The 16,921-nt window shown below is 41.2% G+C and overlaps 1 protein-coding gene across 9 annotated transcripts in view; it reads left to right on the forward strand.

Moving 5' to 3' along the window:
* The window catches only part of EVL (Enah/Vasp-like), a 118,536-nt gene that overhangs the window by 54,100 nt on the left and 47,515 nt on the right, over positions 1-16,921 (forward strand). For 8 of the 9 annotated variants that reach the window (XM_015865521.1, XM_015865517.1, XM_015865519.1 and 5 more), the window contains exons 2-3: positions 9,406-9,574; positions 14,310-14,487. In XM_015865521.1, the coding sequence (XP_015721007.1) occupies positions 9,406-9,574; positions 14,310-14,487 (347 nt within the window). Of the gene's footprint in view, positions 1-2,341; positions 2,481-9,405; positions 9,575-14,309; positions 14,488-16,921 lie in introns of those variants that run through there. The other variant, XM_015865522.1, reaches the window with a different exon arrangement.

Consider the following 16,921-nt stretch of genomic DNA (forward strand, 5'->3'; position numbering starts at 1 on the left):
ATGAACTTTTCAGGTTATATCATAGAATCACAGCGTGGCTGAGGCTGGCAGGGACCATCTGGTCTGACCCCTGCTCAAGCAAGGACTCCAAGAGCAGGGTGTCCAAGATCACACCCAGACAGCTTTGCTAATGCAGCCAAGAATTCCAGTAGCCTTCCTAGCAGCACATTGCTGACTTGGTGCCCTCCAGGACCCCCAGGTACTTTTCTGCAGAGCTGTCTTCCTGCTGGGTGCCTCCCAATAGGTGCTGATGCTTGGGGTTGTTCTTCCTTACATGCAGGACTCTGCACTTCTCCTTGTTGGACTTCTTTCCCAACGCACGCAGTTAGGTTTGTTTGTGTAAACAGTACTTGGCAGTAATAGTCTAAGCAATGAATGAGCTGTAGAGAGGAAGTGCCACTTGACTCCAAGTAAAGCCAAGTTTTAAAGTAATGAAAAGTGGGATGTATGAATGAGACGGGGCGTTGCTCAACAAGCAGCCAGATCTCAAAGGAGAAGGCATAGCATTAGGTAAATGGCTGCCAAATTGAAGCATCAGGAAAGTGGTAATAAAATGTTTTGTTAAGCAGAAAAATACATTAAAAAACAACAATGACAACAAAACAAAGAGGAAAAAAAAGTATGAAAAAGGCTTTGCTTGTATGTCAGAAAGCACTCTTTCTTGTTCTATTGCAACATTTCCAAATCAGATGAAAACTCAACTGCTCTCCTTAGTGCTCGGCCAGCACTGAGCCTTGGAGCTCTCAGTGCTGGCTCATGGAGGAAGAAAGGCCCAAAGTCCCACACAGTTGCCACTGCCTTCCAGCTCATCTTCAAAAGCTCTGTGTGCTGTGGTGTGCTAAGGAGACTAGGCCGCCATGTCAGACCTGAATGCTCCCCATCAGTGGGCATACAAGCATAGGCACCTAAATAGTTGAGAAAGACATGGCTTTGTGCAATGATCGAGATCAGGGAGGTCGCTCTTAAGTATTGCACTTTTGGGAACTGGGTTCAGGTTAGGTAACATGTTCCTTCCCTGTTTGTGTAACCTTCCCAGTTTGTGTAATGCTGCAGTGACACACAACTGGCTGTGAGCCATCTGTCCCCCCTCATGCTGACCTGCATTGCACTGATGACAGCACATTTAATATCATCAGAGGAGAAATATTTTCTTGAGCAGTGAATGTTAAAAAAATGAAGTTGAGGCAAAAGACAGTGTTAATTCCTTTGCAAATGTAAATGACCAACATTTTTATGGCTGAAGAATTATTATTTTTTTTCTCTTGTTTTCTGGCTTGTGTGTATTTCCTTTCTTTTCTGCTCTGATCTCTGGGCAGAGGTGCTTGTGGTGGCCTGGAATTAGGAGGAGCAATTGGGAGCCCAGAATACCCAATGTTTTTCTTCTGCAGATGTTTGCATTTTTTATTTGCATAGTGTGTGTTTGTGCAGTCATGGATAACAGCTGACGCTTTTACACACATTAGAAGAATGCGTGAGCACACTGACATAAAGCAGAAGGCAAAATCATGGGGAAATGGGGAGAAAACCTTAGGATTTTCTTATTTGCAGCAAGAACATACCATATAGTTCTCCTGCTGTTTGCCTTGCACTAGTTCTCCCTCTGCTGTTATCACATCATGCCAGAGCACACCCATAGCCTAAAGCCAAACTGGAAGACCGGGAAGCATTTGCTGGGTATCCACGTTTACTGCTTTTCCAAAGCAAGAAATGAGGAGAAAAAGGAAGCTGGGAAAAAGGATGTGCCTCAAATTTCTGCCACCTGAGAGGCAGCCTATCAAAACTGCTGCAGCTTTACCTTGGGAGAGGTGGCACTGAAGTATCAACTTACACGCAGTGCTTACATACTGCTTGGAGTAAATTTGTTCTTATTTCTAATGTTGGAGACTTCTCCAACATTTGGAGATTTCTCCTTCTGTGGGGTAGTTTATTGGTTACCCTGTGCCAATTCCAGCTTGCAGGGAGGGCCAGGATGACGGCGGCCAGGGGACCCTGGGCTTGGTTCTGTACCATGCCCCCATCTCTGCTGTAAATGGATAGCAGCAGTTTGTCTGGGTCTTAGGTTTGTTTGCTTTCTTTCTTTTTCTTGGAGAGCAAACCTGTGCCTTGAGAAAATAATGAAATGTTTTTAATTGCTCCGCTGCCAATGAGGGAAAGGTGGTGCATCTAATCTTAATCTATACTGTTTGGACTTTTGTTCAAGAAATCAGCTGAAAGAAATAGTTAGGTTTTTTTTAATTCTTTTAAGTCCCTTCCCTGCCAAGCAGGCGTTACTTCCTGCCTGCCCTTTTGCTCTCTTGGTAACACTTCCCTTTCCTGTTTTCGTAATAAGACTTCACATACACTCAGGTTGTCTTCCTGCCAAATCTGAGTTCAGCTGTGTAATCTGGTGAAACATTATATTTGGGTGTAAACACACGTGCCAGACTTGAGCATCTATTCTTCCAGGACTACCTGACCAGGTCTTCCTCAATGGCGGGCACGTAAGTACCTGGGCACTATGCTTTGAATGGCACCAAGCTCACTGTCAGAGTTAGTGCTGGAAGGAAAGTGTGTGTCATTGGAGATGCAGGAGGTCTGCATTGTGGTTATAGCTTTGCAGGGTAATTTATAATTTTATACAGTGGTAATTATGTTCATATGGCATTGCTGTATGCATAGGCAGCTGCTGGCAGTGAGGGAGAGGCTAGAACAGTTGAGTTGTCAGTGTGATTCCGGTGGCTCCAGAGGAGTTTTCACAGGTTTATTTGCATTTCTTTGGAGGCTGAAGAGAAACCAAAGCTAGATAATGCCAACTTCAGTGTGTTGATCTGCTGCATGTACTCATGAGTCCACCTCTCCTGATTATTCATTAAGAATATCATCTTTAAAAGCTTTTATTTAAAGTATTAATCTACTGAAACATGCATTTGGCTGGCCGGTGCATGAGAGTTTCAGTCATGGGTTTTCACTTGACAGTTTAGTCTTGGGTTTTGCATGATGTGTATTTTACAAGATTAGTTACTTCTTCTTTTTATTTCTGTAATTTAATGGTGGAGGGAAATGGTTTATATTAATAGCAGGCTGATCTAGTAAAGTTGTTGTTGTCTTTTTTACATCTTCTGTCTGTGTGTTTACAGATTAATTGGGTTCATTGTCTCTCCCCAGGGCATCTACTTGATCTTTTCTTTTAGGAGCATCTAAACATTTACTTGATAGCTTTTTTAAGGAACTGCCAAAGTTTATCTTCAAGGTGGCATGCAAAATTAGAGAGTGAACAACGCTTCACTGCAGATGGAGATGCTGTGTGAATTAAAGCTTTTATGGAGCAGTGGGGTTTCTCTGTTAGAACACAGCACTGCTCCTGCGCTCTTGGAGTAGGCAGGTATTGAAGGAAGGTTGGCCATAGCACTGGGTATTGGGCTGCCTGGCAGTGCTGAGACTTCTCTCAATCACTACATTTCCGCTGTGAAGTGCCTTTTGCACAGCGGTTATTTAAAAAGTTTTTTAAAGTGTTGAGCTGAGATACTGATGTCTGGAGTTCCCCTTAGAATCATTATATCTCTTACGGTTCAGTGTGCAAAACATACCACATGACATCCAAATCTCAGCGCTATAAATGAAACAGATGTGTTGGCTTACAAGGGCACAACAGTAGCCAGCCTGCCAGCCCTAAATTTACCCCAATTGGCAGATCTGTTGTTTAAGTGTGATAGCAAACACTGAGAGGTCAGGGTTTTGTGTGGACTTCTGCAGTACTGAGCTGCTGTAACAGAGGTGTGTGAAGCACCCCTACCACTGCATTATCTTTCTGCATTCATTATTTATTGTATCTTCCATCTCTCAAAGCTCTGGCCTTGCGTGATCTGAGTGCCTCACTAGCTGGGTTTTGGTTTCCATCTTAAGTGCCTGCGGTGAATATCGGCAGCAGTCACTGCACATGGCAATTCCCACTGGGTGTACCAGTACAGAAAAGGAGAACTTCAAATGAATGTCGTATTGCTAGTAGAAAAATACTCCTCCTTGTGGAAGCAAATTCATCTTACTCTTGTTTATGCTGTAGGTACCAGTATTTTGATTTTTTTTTCTCTAAAACACGTATTTCTCTTGGAGGCATGTCATCACTTTATTTAACAATGTCTTTTTGTGTCACTACTTGTGAAGGAGGCTTTGTATGTGCTCAATTTTCTTGCAGTTGTTTAATATAACAATCTGCATGTCACTGAGAATCAGAAGCACCTCTGTGTGTGAAGTCCCCCTGGGTTTGTGCCGTCCCTCAGTTTGATCGGTAGCTAAGTGCTCCTGCTTCACTATGAACTTTGGTGCTCTGGGACAAGGGTAGGATGAACGATGGTGACATCGGATGTTCTGTGCATTTTCTCACAGAAGGAAGTAGACTTTGAAAAAGGAGGTCCCTAACAGAGCTAGTGTGGAACTGACACTGTGTTACAGGAGTGAGGCTCCAGCAAGAAATGCAGTCATGAGCAAAGCCAGCAGAGAATCTCTGGTGAGAAGGCTGAGAGCCACTGTGCCATGGCAGGTTCTGCTAGGAGCTCAGATCAGTGGTATGGAGAATATGGACCTGCATGACCTGACCGCTGTTCAGAGTCTCCTGTTTCTTTGTTGTTCTCTAAATTTTGTCACTAAATAGGAATGTCCACCTATTTTTTTTGTTGTTGCAGAGGGAACTGCTGAAACACTCCCTGCTTCCAAACCATGATTTTGTTCATTTAAGTAAAACTGACAAAAGTCTTTTCAGCAAATTAGGCCAGTGGAGTTTGCAGCAGACTTTTAGTGCTGCAGGACCACAAACTGTAGCTTGCTAATTCTGAGGTTAACACAGATATATATCACACAGACCACACGTCTACGTATACAGGATTTTTATTTATGTTAGCTGTTTTAAAGGTAACGTTGAGATATTTCGGTCATTATCTTAATTCAGCATCCATTTCTCACGCGTCAGGTTTAGCCACATAGTTTTCTGTGGACAGACTCAGTGCAGAAGTGGAGTGAGATGTGTGAAATAGCCTGCGAGTCACCTTGCGCATTCTGGGTGCTGAGGATTAGTTCCCAGATAGGACAAGACTTGGGCAAAGCCATACTAACAATGATCAGACCAGTCCAAAGTAATGTGAAATGATCAGTTATTTAAACGAGAAAGGTTGGGTGTAAATGGATGGGAAACAGAAATTAGAAATAAGGTAAATGTTTGCAAAAGTTGTTTGCATTTGCTCAGAGTACCAGAAGACAGCTTGGTTGAAGGGGAGAGAACTGAAAGCAGCTTGAAACATAATGTGTTAATAATAGTAGGGAACTCACAGTTGATTTTTGGTCAATTTCTGCCCTAGTGCTGCATGACCTCTCATTTTTTTTCTTAGTGTGGGATGTAAGAAACAAGCCTTGGAGAGCCATCAAGGCCTCTTTTGAAGGCTTGCTGTCCATCATCATGGTTTACTCCCTTTTTCCAGTTTATACTCAATGCTGGTTCTTTTGTGGTTCAGTTCTGAGCTTTTTTCTTTCATATTTGGATAGCTCACTGGCCTAGGCAAAATGAAGATGTTTCCCCTATCCGTGTTTACCCCAGTTCCAACTTCCACTGGCATTTCTGGCATTTCATGCCCTGTCATTTTTCCTCCTCCTGCTTAATTACTTGCAGTCAACCAGTTTATGTCAAGCTGCTTCATAAAGGACAATTTATAATACACAAAAAGTGCACGTATTTTCCTTAGGGCTCCCAGTATTACCTTAACAATACTTCTTTGTAGCTCTTTTTTCGGCTATAAGTCCTTGTTTATCATAAATTTCCTAAAACCCAGAAAGAAGAGGGCTGTATTTTTCAATTTCTGCACAGATGGAAGAGGAGAAACATTTGTGGATGAAGCCACCTGCATTTCAGCACTGGTTGAAAATGCAGCTTCACTGATCCCTCTGACTGCCCTCCAAGTGCAGTTGGTCTCTGTACCTTGAATGGTACCTTACAGCTGGAAGTGACTCATTCAGGGAGGCAAGTGTTGCTGACACTACAGCTAGTGAAGTGAGTAGGATGCTGCTGACCTGCTTTGTCAGTCCAAGCAAGCCATACATGAGATGCAGTTATAGCCTTCCAACACATTTAGTTACCTGTGGTGGAAACCCGGGTGGAGAAGTCTGCTTGTATATTGATGGAACAGAAAAAATCAATAGGAGAATTTGTAATATTTGGGATAATATGTGGAATACAATGAATCTTTTCCAAGACTTACCCACTTATTCAGTAACTCGTGTGTGTATTCTTAGGAAAACAGGGCAATTTCTAGAATCATGACTTAGTGTATAAATGCTGATGCCTGCTAAACTGCTCTCATAGAGAAAGAATTTGACTATGTAAAAGAGTACAACTAAAACCTCAATTATTACCTGTTTTATGTAGTTGATATAAGTATCAATTCAGTATGGTCAAAAAAATAACAATTTTTTTTTTTTGCTGGAGCCTTGTGAAACCGATGTAGTTTGGTTCATATATAAAATTATGCAATCTACTGGGTGCAATAGAAATGTTCTAGCTGGCCGTTATAAGAGTTACACTGTACATTTTCTGAATGATTTTCAGGGAAGCCCCTTAAAGCGGCAGTAGGACAGTTGTACTTTTGATGGGTAGGATGAGACCTCGGGCAGGAAGAGTTACACCTCCATCTAGGGTGAAATAGCAACCTAGCAATGCATCCCTGGAGGCATTTTAGGTTTCGAAGGACTGATGAACTGTTTTGCAGGAAAGGATTCCCCTTGTGCTGCACTTGTTTTATGTTCCTTTCTGTTATTTCACTGGAGGCCAGATAACAGGCTTAATTCTGTTTCCATTTAAAGGAATGATGAAAAACTTCCTTGACTGCAGGGAGAGCAGGAATTGAGCTAGCTGTGATGCTTTATGTTACAGTAACAATTGGCTGTCATGCATTAAATATTGCTCCTGGGGCCTACATCTGTATTTCTGTCATGGGTTTGTAGAGGGTGTTTTTGTTGCAGTTATTAATAGCAGCAAACTCTGAAGGCAAAGTTGCTATGTGCATTAGAATCTGAATCCAGCATTATGAGCAATGCCACAATAAGGCCTTCATGTCTGTATGTTTAGCTGTGTTTTCTTTGTGGTAAGTATGGATCAGTCAATTAAGAAAATTTGGCTCATTAAGGAGACCATGGCAATTGTGGGATCAAAAGTTTATCTTACATGCAAGCACTCCAGACTTGCTGCAGTGAAAACCATTGCCATGTTCTTGCTTCCTTTAGTACAGGCTTGTAGCAACCAGCAAGGCTTGAGGAGCAGGAGCTGATGTCACACTAGCTAAGAGTTACCCTTTAGGCATAGGTTTTTCTGGGACCCCACAGGCCTACAGAACACCTGATGCTTCATAGGCTCTAGAGTTGGAGGTGCCATGAACCACCCTGTAGCAGGGACAGGTGGGACCCATCCAGCCATAACACTGCATTGGATATTATTCATGGCCATCCCACATCCGTGTGACTGAGATAATGCAGACTTCTTGCTTTTTTACTAGTACATCACTCTATCTTCCTCCACATCTGTGGAACCAAGGCAAGGTGACAGTTCCCCCCTCCTGCCAGCCTGAGGCTCTTGCACCAGTTGGAGGATTAGACAGGCTGGAGCAAGATCTAAATCCCTCAGCTGTTAGTGTCAGATGCATGGGGAACTACAACATGACATTAGCTTGCCTTAAACAAAGTGATGGTGAGGTGTTTTCTGGGTAAGTACATGAGTGAGGGTGCAGGACTTCTTCAGGTATCTCACACTGCAAAGCATCAGCAGCTCATGGATGAGCTTATTCTTATAATTCTAATTAAATACAATGTTCAGTCTTTCTGATCTGAATATTTTACAGACTTATTTTTACACTTTGGTCTGAATTGTCATAGAATGATAGACTGTCCTGAGCTGGAAGGGACTACAAGCATCTTCAACTCCAACTCCTGGTTTCTTACCTTGGTCTTCACAGAAAATGTCTGATGGCGTCATTATTCCCTCTGTAAACTCTACAAAGAGCGTTCAGAGTCTTGCCACAGTTGGTTTAGTTTACAAGTGGTGCCCCTCGGTGCAGTGGCAGGGCAGTGATATGGCTCAGCACCAGCCGAGAGCTTCTCCTGTATTTGTTTGGGTGAAAGTGAAGCACCGCTGAGAGAAAATCAAACCAAAGAAGTATATGTAGGAAGGAGGGAAAATAAATAAATAAATAGAATTGGATTATCATTTGATATTGAATTGCTGACAATTATTTAATATGGTTTGGGCTGAGGAAAGGAGTTTTGCATAAATGTATATAGATCTGAAGTTACTAGGGTGGCCGTGAACCTAAAATTTCTGTGGGACATAAATCCTTAGGGATTTATTTAGGCCTAATGTGCATTTGTTGAAAAACCCTGTTATGTTCAAAGGTCTCAGTTCTTCAGCATTTGGAGGGCTCATTTTTACTTGGTGTAACTCGTAATGTCTTCCAGTATAAGAAAAGTGGCTGGGATTTCAGAAGACTGGGAGTCAAAATTGCTGCTGCCATTCCAGAACTACCACAAATGGTGTCTTTAAAGTGCTTCGATCTATATTGAATTGTCACATCAGCAGTACTTGCAGTGGAATTTCTTTCGCACGGAAACTATGTTTTAGCATGAAGGCTTGTATTAGTCACTAATGCACAAGCAATAGGTAAAGAAATGATGAACTGCTGTGGTGCTACAGAACAAAACCAGCTATCATTAATACTCTATGAAGTAACACTTAGCTACAGTGACACTGAAATACAAAATTCTGTGGAGTTCCCTCCCTGTTTTCCGTGCTATTAAAGTGAAGGAGAAAAGAGTTCCAATGCAGTTTGCACTTCATATTCTGGGATGTATCAGTGCGTCACCAGGTCTGAGCATTAGGTGTTAGCTGGATTAACGTAATTGATTTTTTCAGTATACCTAACGTGGCTTTTGGTTCAAAGTCTGCTTGCTTCCAGTTTAAATGTGTACCCCAGCATCGCGTGCCATGTTTTTGTCATGAAGCTGTAAAATATTAGTTTTCATACAAATCTGAAAGTCTTTGCTTGCCAGTAGGTATATAAAAAGAAATGGAGCATTAATACTGTTGGACAGTTAATAAAACTGGTGTGCTACCAGTTGTTCCTCAGGGCCTAATATTTCTACATAAAACACTACATCGGTTCAGCAACATACTGGAGGTTTGGTTTTGGTTGGTTTTTTTAATTGTATGAACACATACATGCAAGCTTTAATTTAACTATCAAACTGTATTCAAAGGATTATCAGACTTGTTATAAAACATTTTAAGCAGTTCTGGTAATTTCTCTTGTTTTCCCTTCCTTGAGATGTTTTTGGTAGTGGGCAACAAATTCACTGATTTTTCTCATTTTTTAATCTTCTATTTTTCTTTCTTTCCAGTGAACAGAGTATTTGCCAAGCCCGGGCTTCAGTTATGGTCTATGACGATACCAGTAAGAAATGGGTGCCAATCAAACCTGGACAGCAGGGGTTCAGCAGAATCAACATATATCACAACACGGCCACAAACACCTTCAGGGTTGTTGGAGTTAAACTACAAGATCAACAAGTGAGTAACTGCATTAAGTTTCCTGTAAATGAACCTTTGGTCTCTTTAAGATACCATCGGTTACGTAGTTAGCAGTTGTAAGGTTCGTGCAGTCTAGCAACATTTCCTGCTCTTTGCAAGGTGCCTCTGAGCTCGTTTACTCAAGACATTCCTGTTATGCATGATTTTGGGGATATAGAATGTGTCGTGATTTATTACTTATAAATATTATAAGTATTATAAATATCAGTATATTGCTTTATTATTTTGTTTATTTGCAAAAAGAACTTTTGGTGAATGTGGGAGAGATTTTAACATTTTTTTTTCACCTACATTTTTCCTTGGGAAATGAATTTTATTTTGTTGTGCAGGCTTTGCTCTCAGTTCCCCCTAATTTACTTTTTGGTCATTTTTGCTACTAGATCTGCCATCTCCTAAAGCATCCTTACAACACTGCCATAATAAACAATTAGTTCTTGATAAAGTGTTTTGAAGTCCTGGGTGTGTGCTGTGATCTGATTTATGGCAAGCTAAGCCTGCAGTACCTCTCTGGGTAATAAAGGAGTTAGGTGGGATTTAGATAAGCAGAAGTGGAATCGGAGCCTCCTGGGCCATCACAGCCCAGTGAATACCTTGCTCTTGGGTGCACCAGGCTGTGCATGCCATCAGAAGCAGCACGTGTCACAGTTAGACCCAAAATAACAAAAATTTGTCTGTGAGTGGCAATGCTATATGGTAACCCTATATTGGCATTTTAAAGCAGAAGTCTGGGAGCTGAGGACTCCCAGTCTTCCTGGGCTGCCCCATCCTATGCTCGCTTCGCACCATCCCACCAGAGGGAATATAGGCAGCCAGCACTGCCACATCCCAGCTGCCAAAATGTTAAGTTGATCTGCTTGTGATTTTCCTAGTAATTACTAATTTTTAGCTCTTAGTTTTTAGCTTCTTGCAGCACGCTTTTCAAACATCTGCAATGTCTTTTGCTTCTGTATTTATCATTCTCAGTAAAGCAAAAGCAATATATTAATGAAGCTCCACGTTAAAAAGAGAAAATATTTTTGAAAATGAATGAAATGCAGAGGCTGCTTAGTCACTTATTCTCAAAAGTGCTGCAGCAGGGCATGCTGGATGTTTGTTTTGTGCAGCCAGCTGGTGAACGTAAATGGCATTCATGTGAGCACAATCTAAGATGCATCTGAATAGTTGGCATTAAATAAGCAAATGTCATAAAATCTATCTATCCATATATATGGGAGACTTGGTGTGCCAGAGGCCTGTCTCTCACTATAAAATTTATAATGTAGGATGTACTCAAAATTCAAAACCTGATCTGTATTTTAAATGTGTTTTAGATCAACTGTAATGTTCTATTTGCTTGCAAGTTTTCCTGCTTATGCTACATAGAAATCTCAAGTCAGAAGGAAACAGATATAAAAATACACTTTTCTAGAGCTTGAAGACTAAAAATCCTCCCTCTATTCAAACAAAATGCACAGGCTATGTTAGTCACTTAAAACTGTCTAAAAGAAAGTACCTTCAGTGATTATATAGTATCATGAAGACAGCAAATGTTCTGAAAGCCTCAGATTCTGAATTTCGTATTATTACCTGAGTCTCACAGGGAGCCATAAGCTTGCTTGACTTGCTAAGTAGTTGAATCCAATGAGAACAAAAATGAATTTCAGTTAAAATATTTCCCTGTACGTTTAACATTACCCTTTTAATGTGTGTTTCTTCTTATTTCGTCTTCAATAATCTCTCTCTTTAATTTTCATCCTCTTTTTCATTTAAGGCATCTTCTGTAGGTTCCTTTTGTTGTGTTTCTCCGGGTGCTTTTCCTAACCCTTTTCTGGTGCACATCTCAGGGTTTACAAGACTCCCTTCCCATTCCACTTGCTTTGTCTGTGTTTGCCTTGCTCTCTAGCTGGCAGTATCTAAAAAGCTCATTGCAAAGAACATACGGTTTTTAGAATGGCAGAACTGCAGTTTTGTTCTCACCACTGGGAAGTGGTCATCAGACCGCTCCATCTCATGCATCTGGGCTATGAGTCTGTTGAGTGCAGCAGCGCTGAGCTGCAGACAGAAAGTCAATGAATTCTCCTTTCTGCTCTGCACAGACTCATGCTGACATGTGCAATAATCTTCAGAAAAGCCGAAGTGGCTTTTTAAAGCTTTGGAGTAGCCACAGAGGCCAGGACTGTTTTGAAGCAGAGGCCAGATCAGAAATGCAGTCACTTGGCGACACGGGCTTTAATGTCTCCATGCAACCTCCATTCCCACTCAGCATGTAGCTCGACATCCACAAGCAAACAATTTACTGGGATTTGCAGTCTGCCAGCTGTAATTGGAACTTTACAAAGGTAAAGCACGTTGGCTTCAGTTACCATGTAAGGTATTGGAAAAGATAAAAAAAAAACAAAAAAAAACACCCAGTAAACTACAGATGGTCCTTCTCTAAGGCTTAGCAGATGAACAGTTGCTCCCCAGTCCGCATCCATGATCAGCTGAGGGTTTAAAATGGTGGTTTTGCTTCAAGTGTTTTCAGCTCAGCCTGATCTCACTGCCAAAGTGTATGTGCTGAACACACAAGTAGGGAGGAAAGTACGAGTCAAAAGTGAATCATATCTCCTGAAGGCTTTGTGCATTGATGTGGTTAAGAAGCGAGTGTAAAAACAGGGCTCTGGGGAAGGTGGGGCTACTTAAATTCAAGCCTCAGCCAAACCTGAAATAGGGACGGAATTGTTGCGATATAAAGTAGACCATATTTTAAAAAAAAAATTAATAACCAATTAATGGACACTATAAGTTATTAAATTGGTCAGGTTTGGGCCTGCTTGCAGAAACAGAGAATTGGCCTCAGCTGTGGTAGTTTGTAGCTGCTTACCACAACCTCCATGTTTTAGCAAACACGCAACTGCTGCCCATGAAGGGGTTAGTGCTGGAAGCACGATAGGAAGCAAGTTGATAACAGACTTGTGCATTATTTCATGCTCTGGAGAAACAAGTATGTGTCCTTTTCTGGCTTGATCAACAGGAGTATAAGCTGTAAGAATCATAGAATCATAGAACCACATGGTTGGAAAGGACCTATAAGATCATCTAGTCCAACCGTCCTCCCTTTACCATACCTACAGGAAACCCCTAAACCATATCTCCTAGCTCCCTATCCAGGTGCTTCTTGAACACTGCCAGGGATGGCAACTTCACCACCTCCCTGGGCAGGCTATTACACTGCCATGTGGGAAGACCCATGTGGGAACTCTGACCATGATCTTGGTGGTGGTTATGCAACCGAGATCAGTTGTGATGGAGTCCTAAGGCAACCTCAAACCCTTATAAGTCCTGTTACTGTGAATTCTATCAACTACCACCATCTTCACTGCTGATAACTTATAACCTTAGTAGCATGCAGACTGCAATCAAAGAGAAGGTTTCTTGGTTTTGAGCTTTTTTACAGATCCATGCATGCCCCAGGGAGCTGACACTTGAAACTGAAGCTAAATGGTTCAGACTACTGGATAGAAATGAGACTAAACTTTTTTATAATATTAAAGTGATAGGAATGTTGAATACTGTGCAGAATCAGCCTGTGAAACAACTTGCCATACAGTATGACTGAAATACAGAATGTATTAGAATTCAGAACAATGTAGACATTTATATCAGAAATTAGACTATTTTATTTCAGGGTAGAAAATACTAACATGGGTTGGATAAGAAAAAAAAAGTCATACAGTGTGTCATGTTTCACCTATTCAGATAAACTCTGAGAGAAGAGTTAAAGGAAGAAGAATTTCAGTCTTTTTCTGCTCATAATTTTAAGTTTCTGTGTCCCTGGTTCCCCTCTGCTCCAACCTCTGCTGGTTGATGAAGCCAGAGTCTTCATTTCCTTCTCCTCTGTCTTCAGCTACGCTGTACCTGTTTATGAGGATAACTGGTGCTCCCATTTATTGACATTTCATTTTGTTTCTTAAATTTGAGCCACAACAGAGTGCCTTTGTTGAGCCACAGATGGATATTGTGAGAGTTCTGGGTGTTAGCTTTGGATGTTTTTGGTTGGATTCCAGCTGGATATCCATATGCCCTGCCCAAGGATAAATAGGGCATTGTATCTGGCAGATTAAATCAAAACATACAGAAACACCCTTCTACTGCAGCCACCCCTTACCTGGAAATTATAGCATATAGAGGAAGGGAGGAGCAGGGAGAGGGAATATTTAGTTGGATTTGTCACTGCCTGTCTAATTCTAGAAAAAATAAAATAAAATAAATCTTAATGTAAGAAGCTGGCATAGAGGAAGAGAGAAAAACCAGAACTAGCGCAATGAGTCAAGCATTTATCTGCTGAAACAGAGGGCCAGTGCCAAGAGCTCTTTCTGTCCCCTTTTCTGACAAGTGCACATGCTTATCCCCCAAAAGATGGCAATAACAAAAAGCTGGCACTGGCTTGTGGCATCTTTCTGCAATGGATGCACAACTGCATCCTGTGGAGTTGCTATACAAAACACGAGCAGGTAATAGAGTTTGCAGAATTAGCTCACGAACCCCAAGAGCTGGTATGAACTGTTGTAAGACTCACTCACATATATGAGTCTTCTGTCATCCAAATGCATGCTGCCACACTGAATGGCCATGGAGGAGATTCCATTGGAATATCACTTATCAGTTTAATTAACCTTTACCAAAGGCTTTTTTTCTTCCCCCCCACTCAAGTCAGAATTCTGTTTAATCTTTGTCCCTCTCTTTCATATCACAGGTAGTGATTAATTACTCAATTGTGAAAGGACTGAAGTACAATCAAGCAACACCTACCTTTCATCAATGGCGCGATGCACGGCAAGTCTATGGCTTGAATTTTGCAAGCAAAGAAGAGGCTACTACGTTCTCCAATGCAATGCTGTTTGCTCTGAATATAATGAATTCACAAGATGGAGGTAAATTAGCAGCCAACATGCTCTTTATTAATCTGTGCCATTTCTATAAAATGCTTTATCATACCTACTGCAGTTGCATTGTACGGCATGTCATTATAAAACACATTATCCTATATAAAAAAAGTTTGGCCTCTTCTAGACAGCCTTTAGGTCAGCATTTGATGTGGTATGAATTGTACCTGCTTTCAGGTTTTATTGTCCTTCCTCAACTCACAATAGGAAATCAATGGCTATTTGGGAAAACTCAGCAGGCAGGTGGTCCCAAATGTTGATTTCTGTGTGTTGTTACATGTAAGATGGCAGAATATAATGTTAAATAAGTAGAAGCTAGTGTAAAATTAACAACTTCTTCTAAAAAGCTTGTTAGGAGGACTACAGAGCTTATATTTCCAGTACATCAGGTGTCAGCTGCATCTGATGGTCCTTCTGGTTCACTCTGAGTATGTGAAATCCTAGTTATTAAATGCAAAAGTCTTATACTCTGGACATTGATTGATGTTGTTCATAAGTATTATATTCACTGCATCTGAGATTTGTGGTGAAGTTTACAGTTCTGTGAAACTGTTGTTGCAGCAGCTTGCAAAGGCCCAAGCTGACATCCTGATTCTTCAATAGAAATCAGATCCTGGTCTGTGATGATGGATTTAAGTACTGCCCTTGGTTACGTGCATAGGATCTCTCTGAAGTTTATGAGTTGAGAACAGAAAGCAGCCCTCATGTGGTGCCTTTTGTTTTCATGTAAAATGTACATCAGAGCCCTGTTTTCTTTGAGAACACAGTGATTCAAGGGTAACATCATTTGCTGCCATCCCATTTTAGCAGCAGTATTCTTTAGGGTGAGGCAGCAGCACTACAGAGGAGGCAGAGCAAACTGTCCACATTAAACCAGTTTGTGTGCCTACAGATATCCTTAATGTGTTAATTGTTCTTGTCTTCTGACAATCTTCCATGAACAAATATATATTACTAGTAAGGATATTTATAAAAGTTCCATTTTGTTCTAAATTTTGGTGTATCTGTTCATGCTATTAAGCTGACAAATGCTAAAATCATTGAAGAGCATGTATTCTGTGCTGTTTTCAGAAGCAAAGGACTGAAGTATGCCTTTTTCAGCTCTAGTTGTACCACAGCAGGAGAATTTCAAGAGGAAATCTGTCCAACACTTCCAATCCTAAGCATACATGTACCTAAAGAGTGCAGAGCTCTTTGGCTGCTAAAGATCTCTCATGCAGTCAGAACCCTTTTAGATCGCCAGTATTTTGAGGTTACTCAAGAGGAACATCCTAAGGAAACACGACTTTCAAGATGAGAATGTTCTGCTCTGACACTGAAATGAAAGAAGCAATCTTAAAGTGTACTTGTCTAGGAATTTGAGTCTTGACAGCAAAAGTGCATAATGGGTATAAAGTCCAAGATGTATTTTCAGATCTGCTCTGGCCAAGTTCATATTGGATATTGCTCATATTTATGGGCATGAATTAATTCAAGCAGGAATTCACGTAGACACACATATTTGTGTACTTTTTCAGGCGTGGCCTCTGCCATCCATTCTGCTGCCTGCACGCTGCATTAGAGTTTGATTTTTCACATGCAAAAATCATTAGGAAAAAAAAGCCCTTATTATAGCCATGCATCTGTGTACTACAGTATCTTGTGCTTCAGGAGGCTGAATCCAGCTTTGAGGAGTGCATTTGTATGCATTAAACTGTTCACACACTATTAAAATACTCAACCATAAGCAGAGTTAAACAGAGGTTCCCTCTGGCACATTCATCATTAAAGCTGCCTACCAGAGCTATCTGCTAGCTGTACAATTTGGGATATGCTATTTGTGCTGCTTTGGAAGTACTATTTCTGCTGTTTACTTGTTTCATATATCCCCACTGAGACACTACTGTGTTTAGGCAGCACAGATCTGCCAGCCACTGGGCTCTGGTTCTGGCTTCCATCTCCCTTCAGTTCACTGCTCACTTGTAGAAACTGAAACGAATTAAGTTAAATTACAGCAGAAAGAGGCTGCATCATACTTTCAGCAGACGTGGAGTCAGGGTATTATCACTAGACTGACTGGGGAAAAAGTCTGTTCATAAAGCAGTGGCGTGGGGTTTTTTGAGCAGCACATAATGCTGAAATTGAGAAGTTTAAAAAATGGTTGCAATCCATGTTTGGGGGAGTTGGAGATAGTGTCTAGGCAGCGCTGACTTTGGGATGAATGAGTCATTTCAAATGAATATACAGTTATGAACGAGAGCTGAGAATCACTGTGCTGTTCCACTTTTTCCTGAGAGCCTCATTCACCATGAGAGCCCATCGCTGTTCTGTGCTGGTTGTATGAAGCATGAGAGAATGCTAAGCCAAGTGCTTTTTTCAGTGCCTAAGGTTAATTGGGCTGAATCAGATCCTAAATCTAGCTGCTGACTCACAAGCCTACGTT

This window comes from Coturnix japonica, chromosome 5, assembly GCF_001577835.2.
Source record: "Coturnix japonica isolate 7356 chromosome 5, Coturnix japonica 2.1, whole genome shotgun sequence".
Taxonomy (NCBI): domain Eukaryota; kingdom Metazoa; phylum Chordata; class Aves; order Galliformes; family Phasianidae; genus Coturnix; species Coturnix japonica.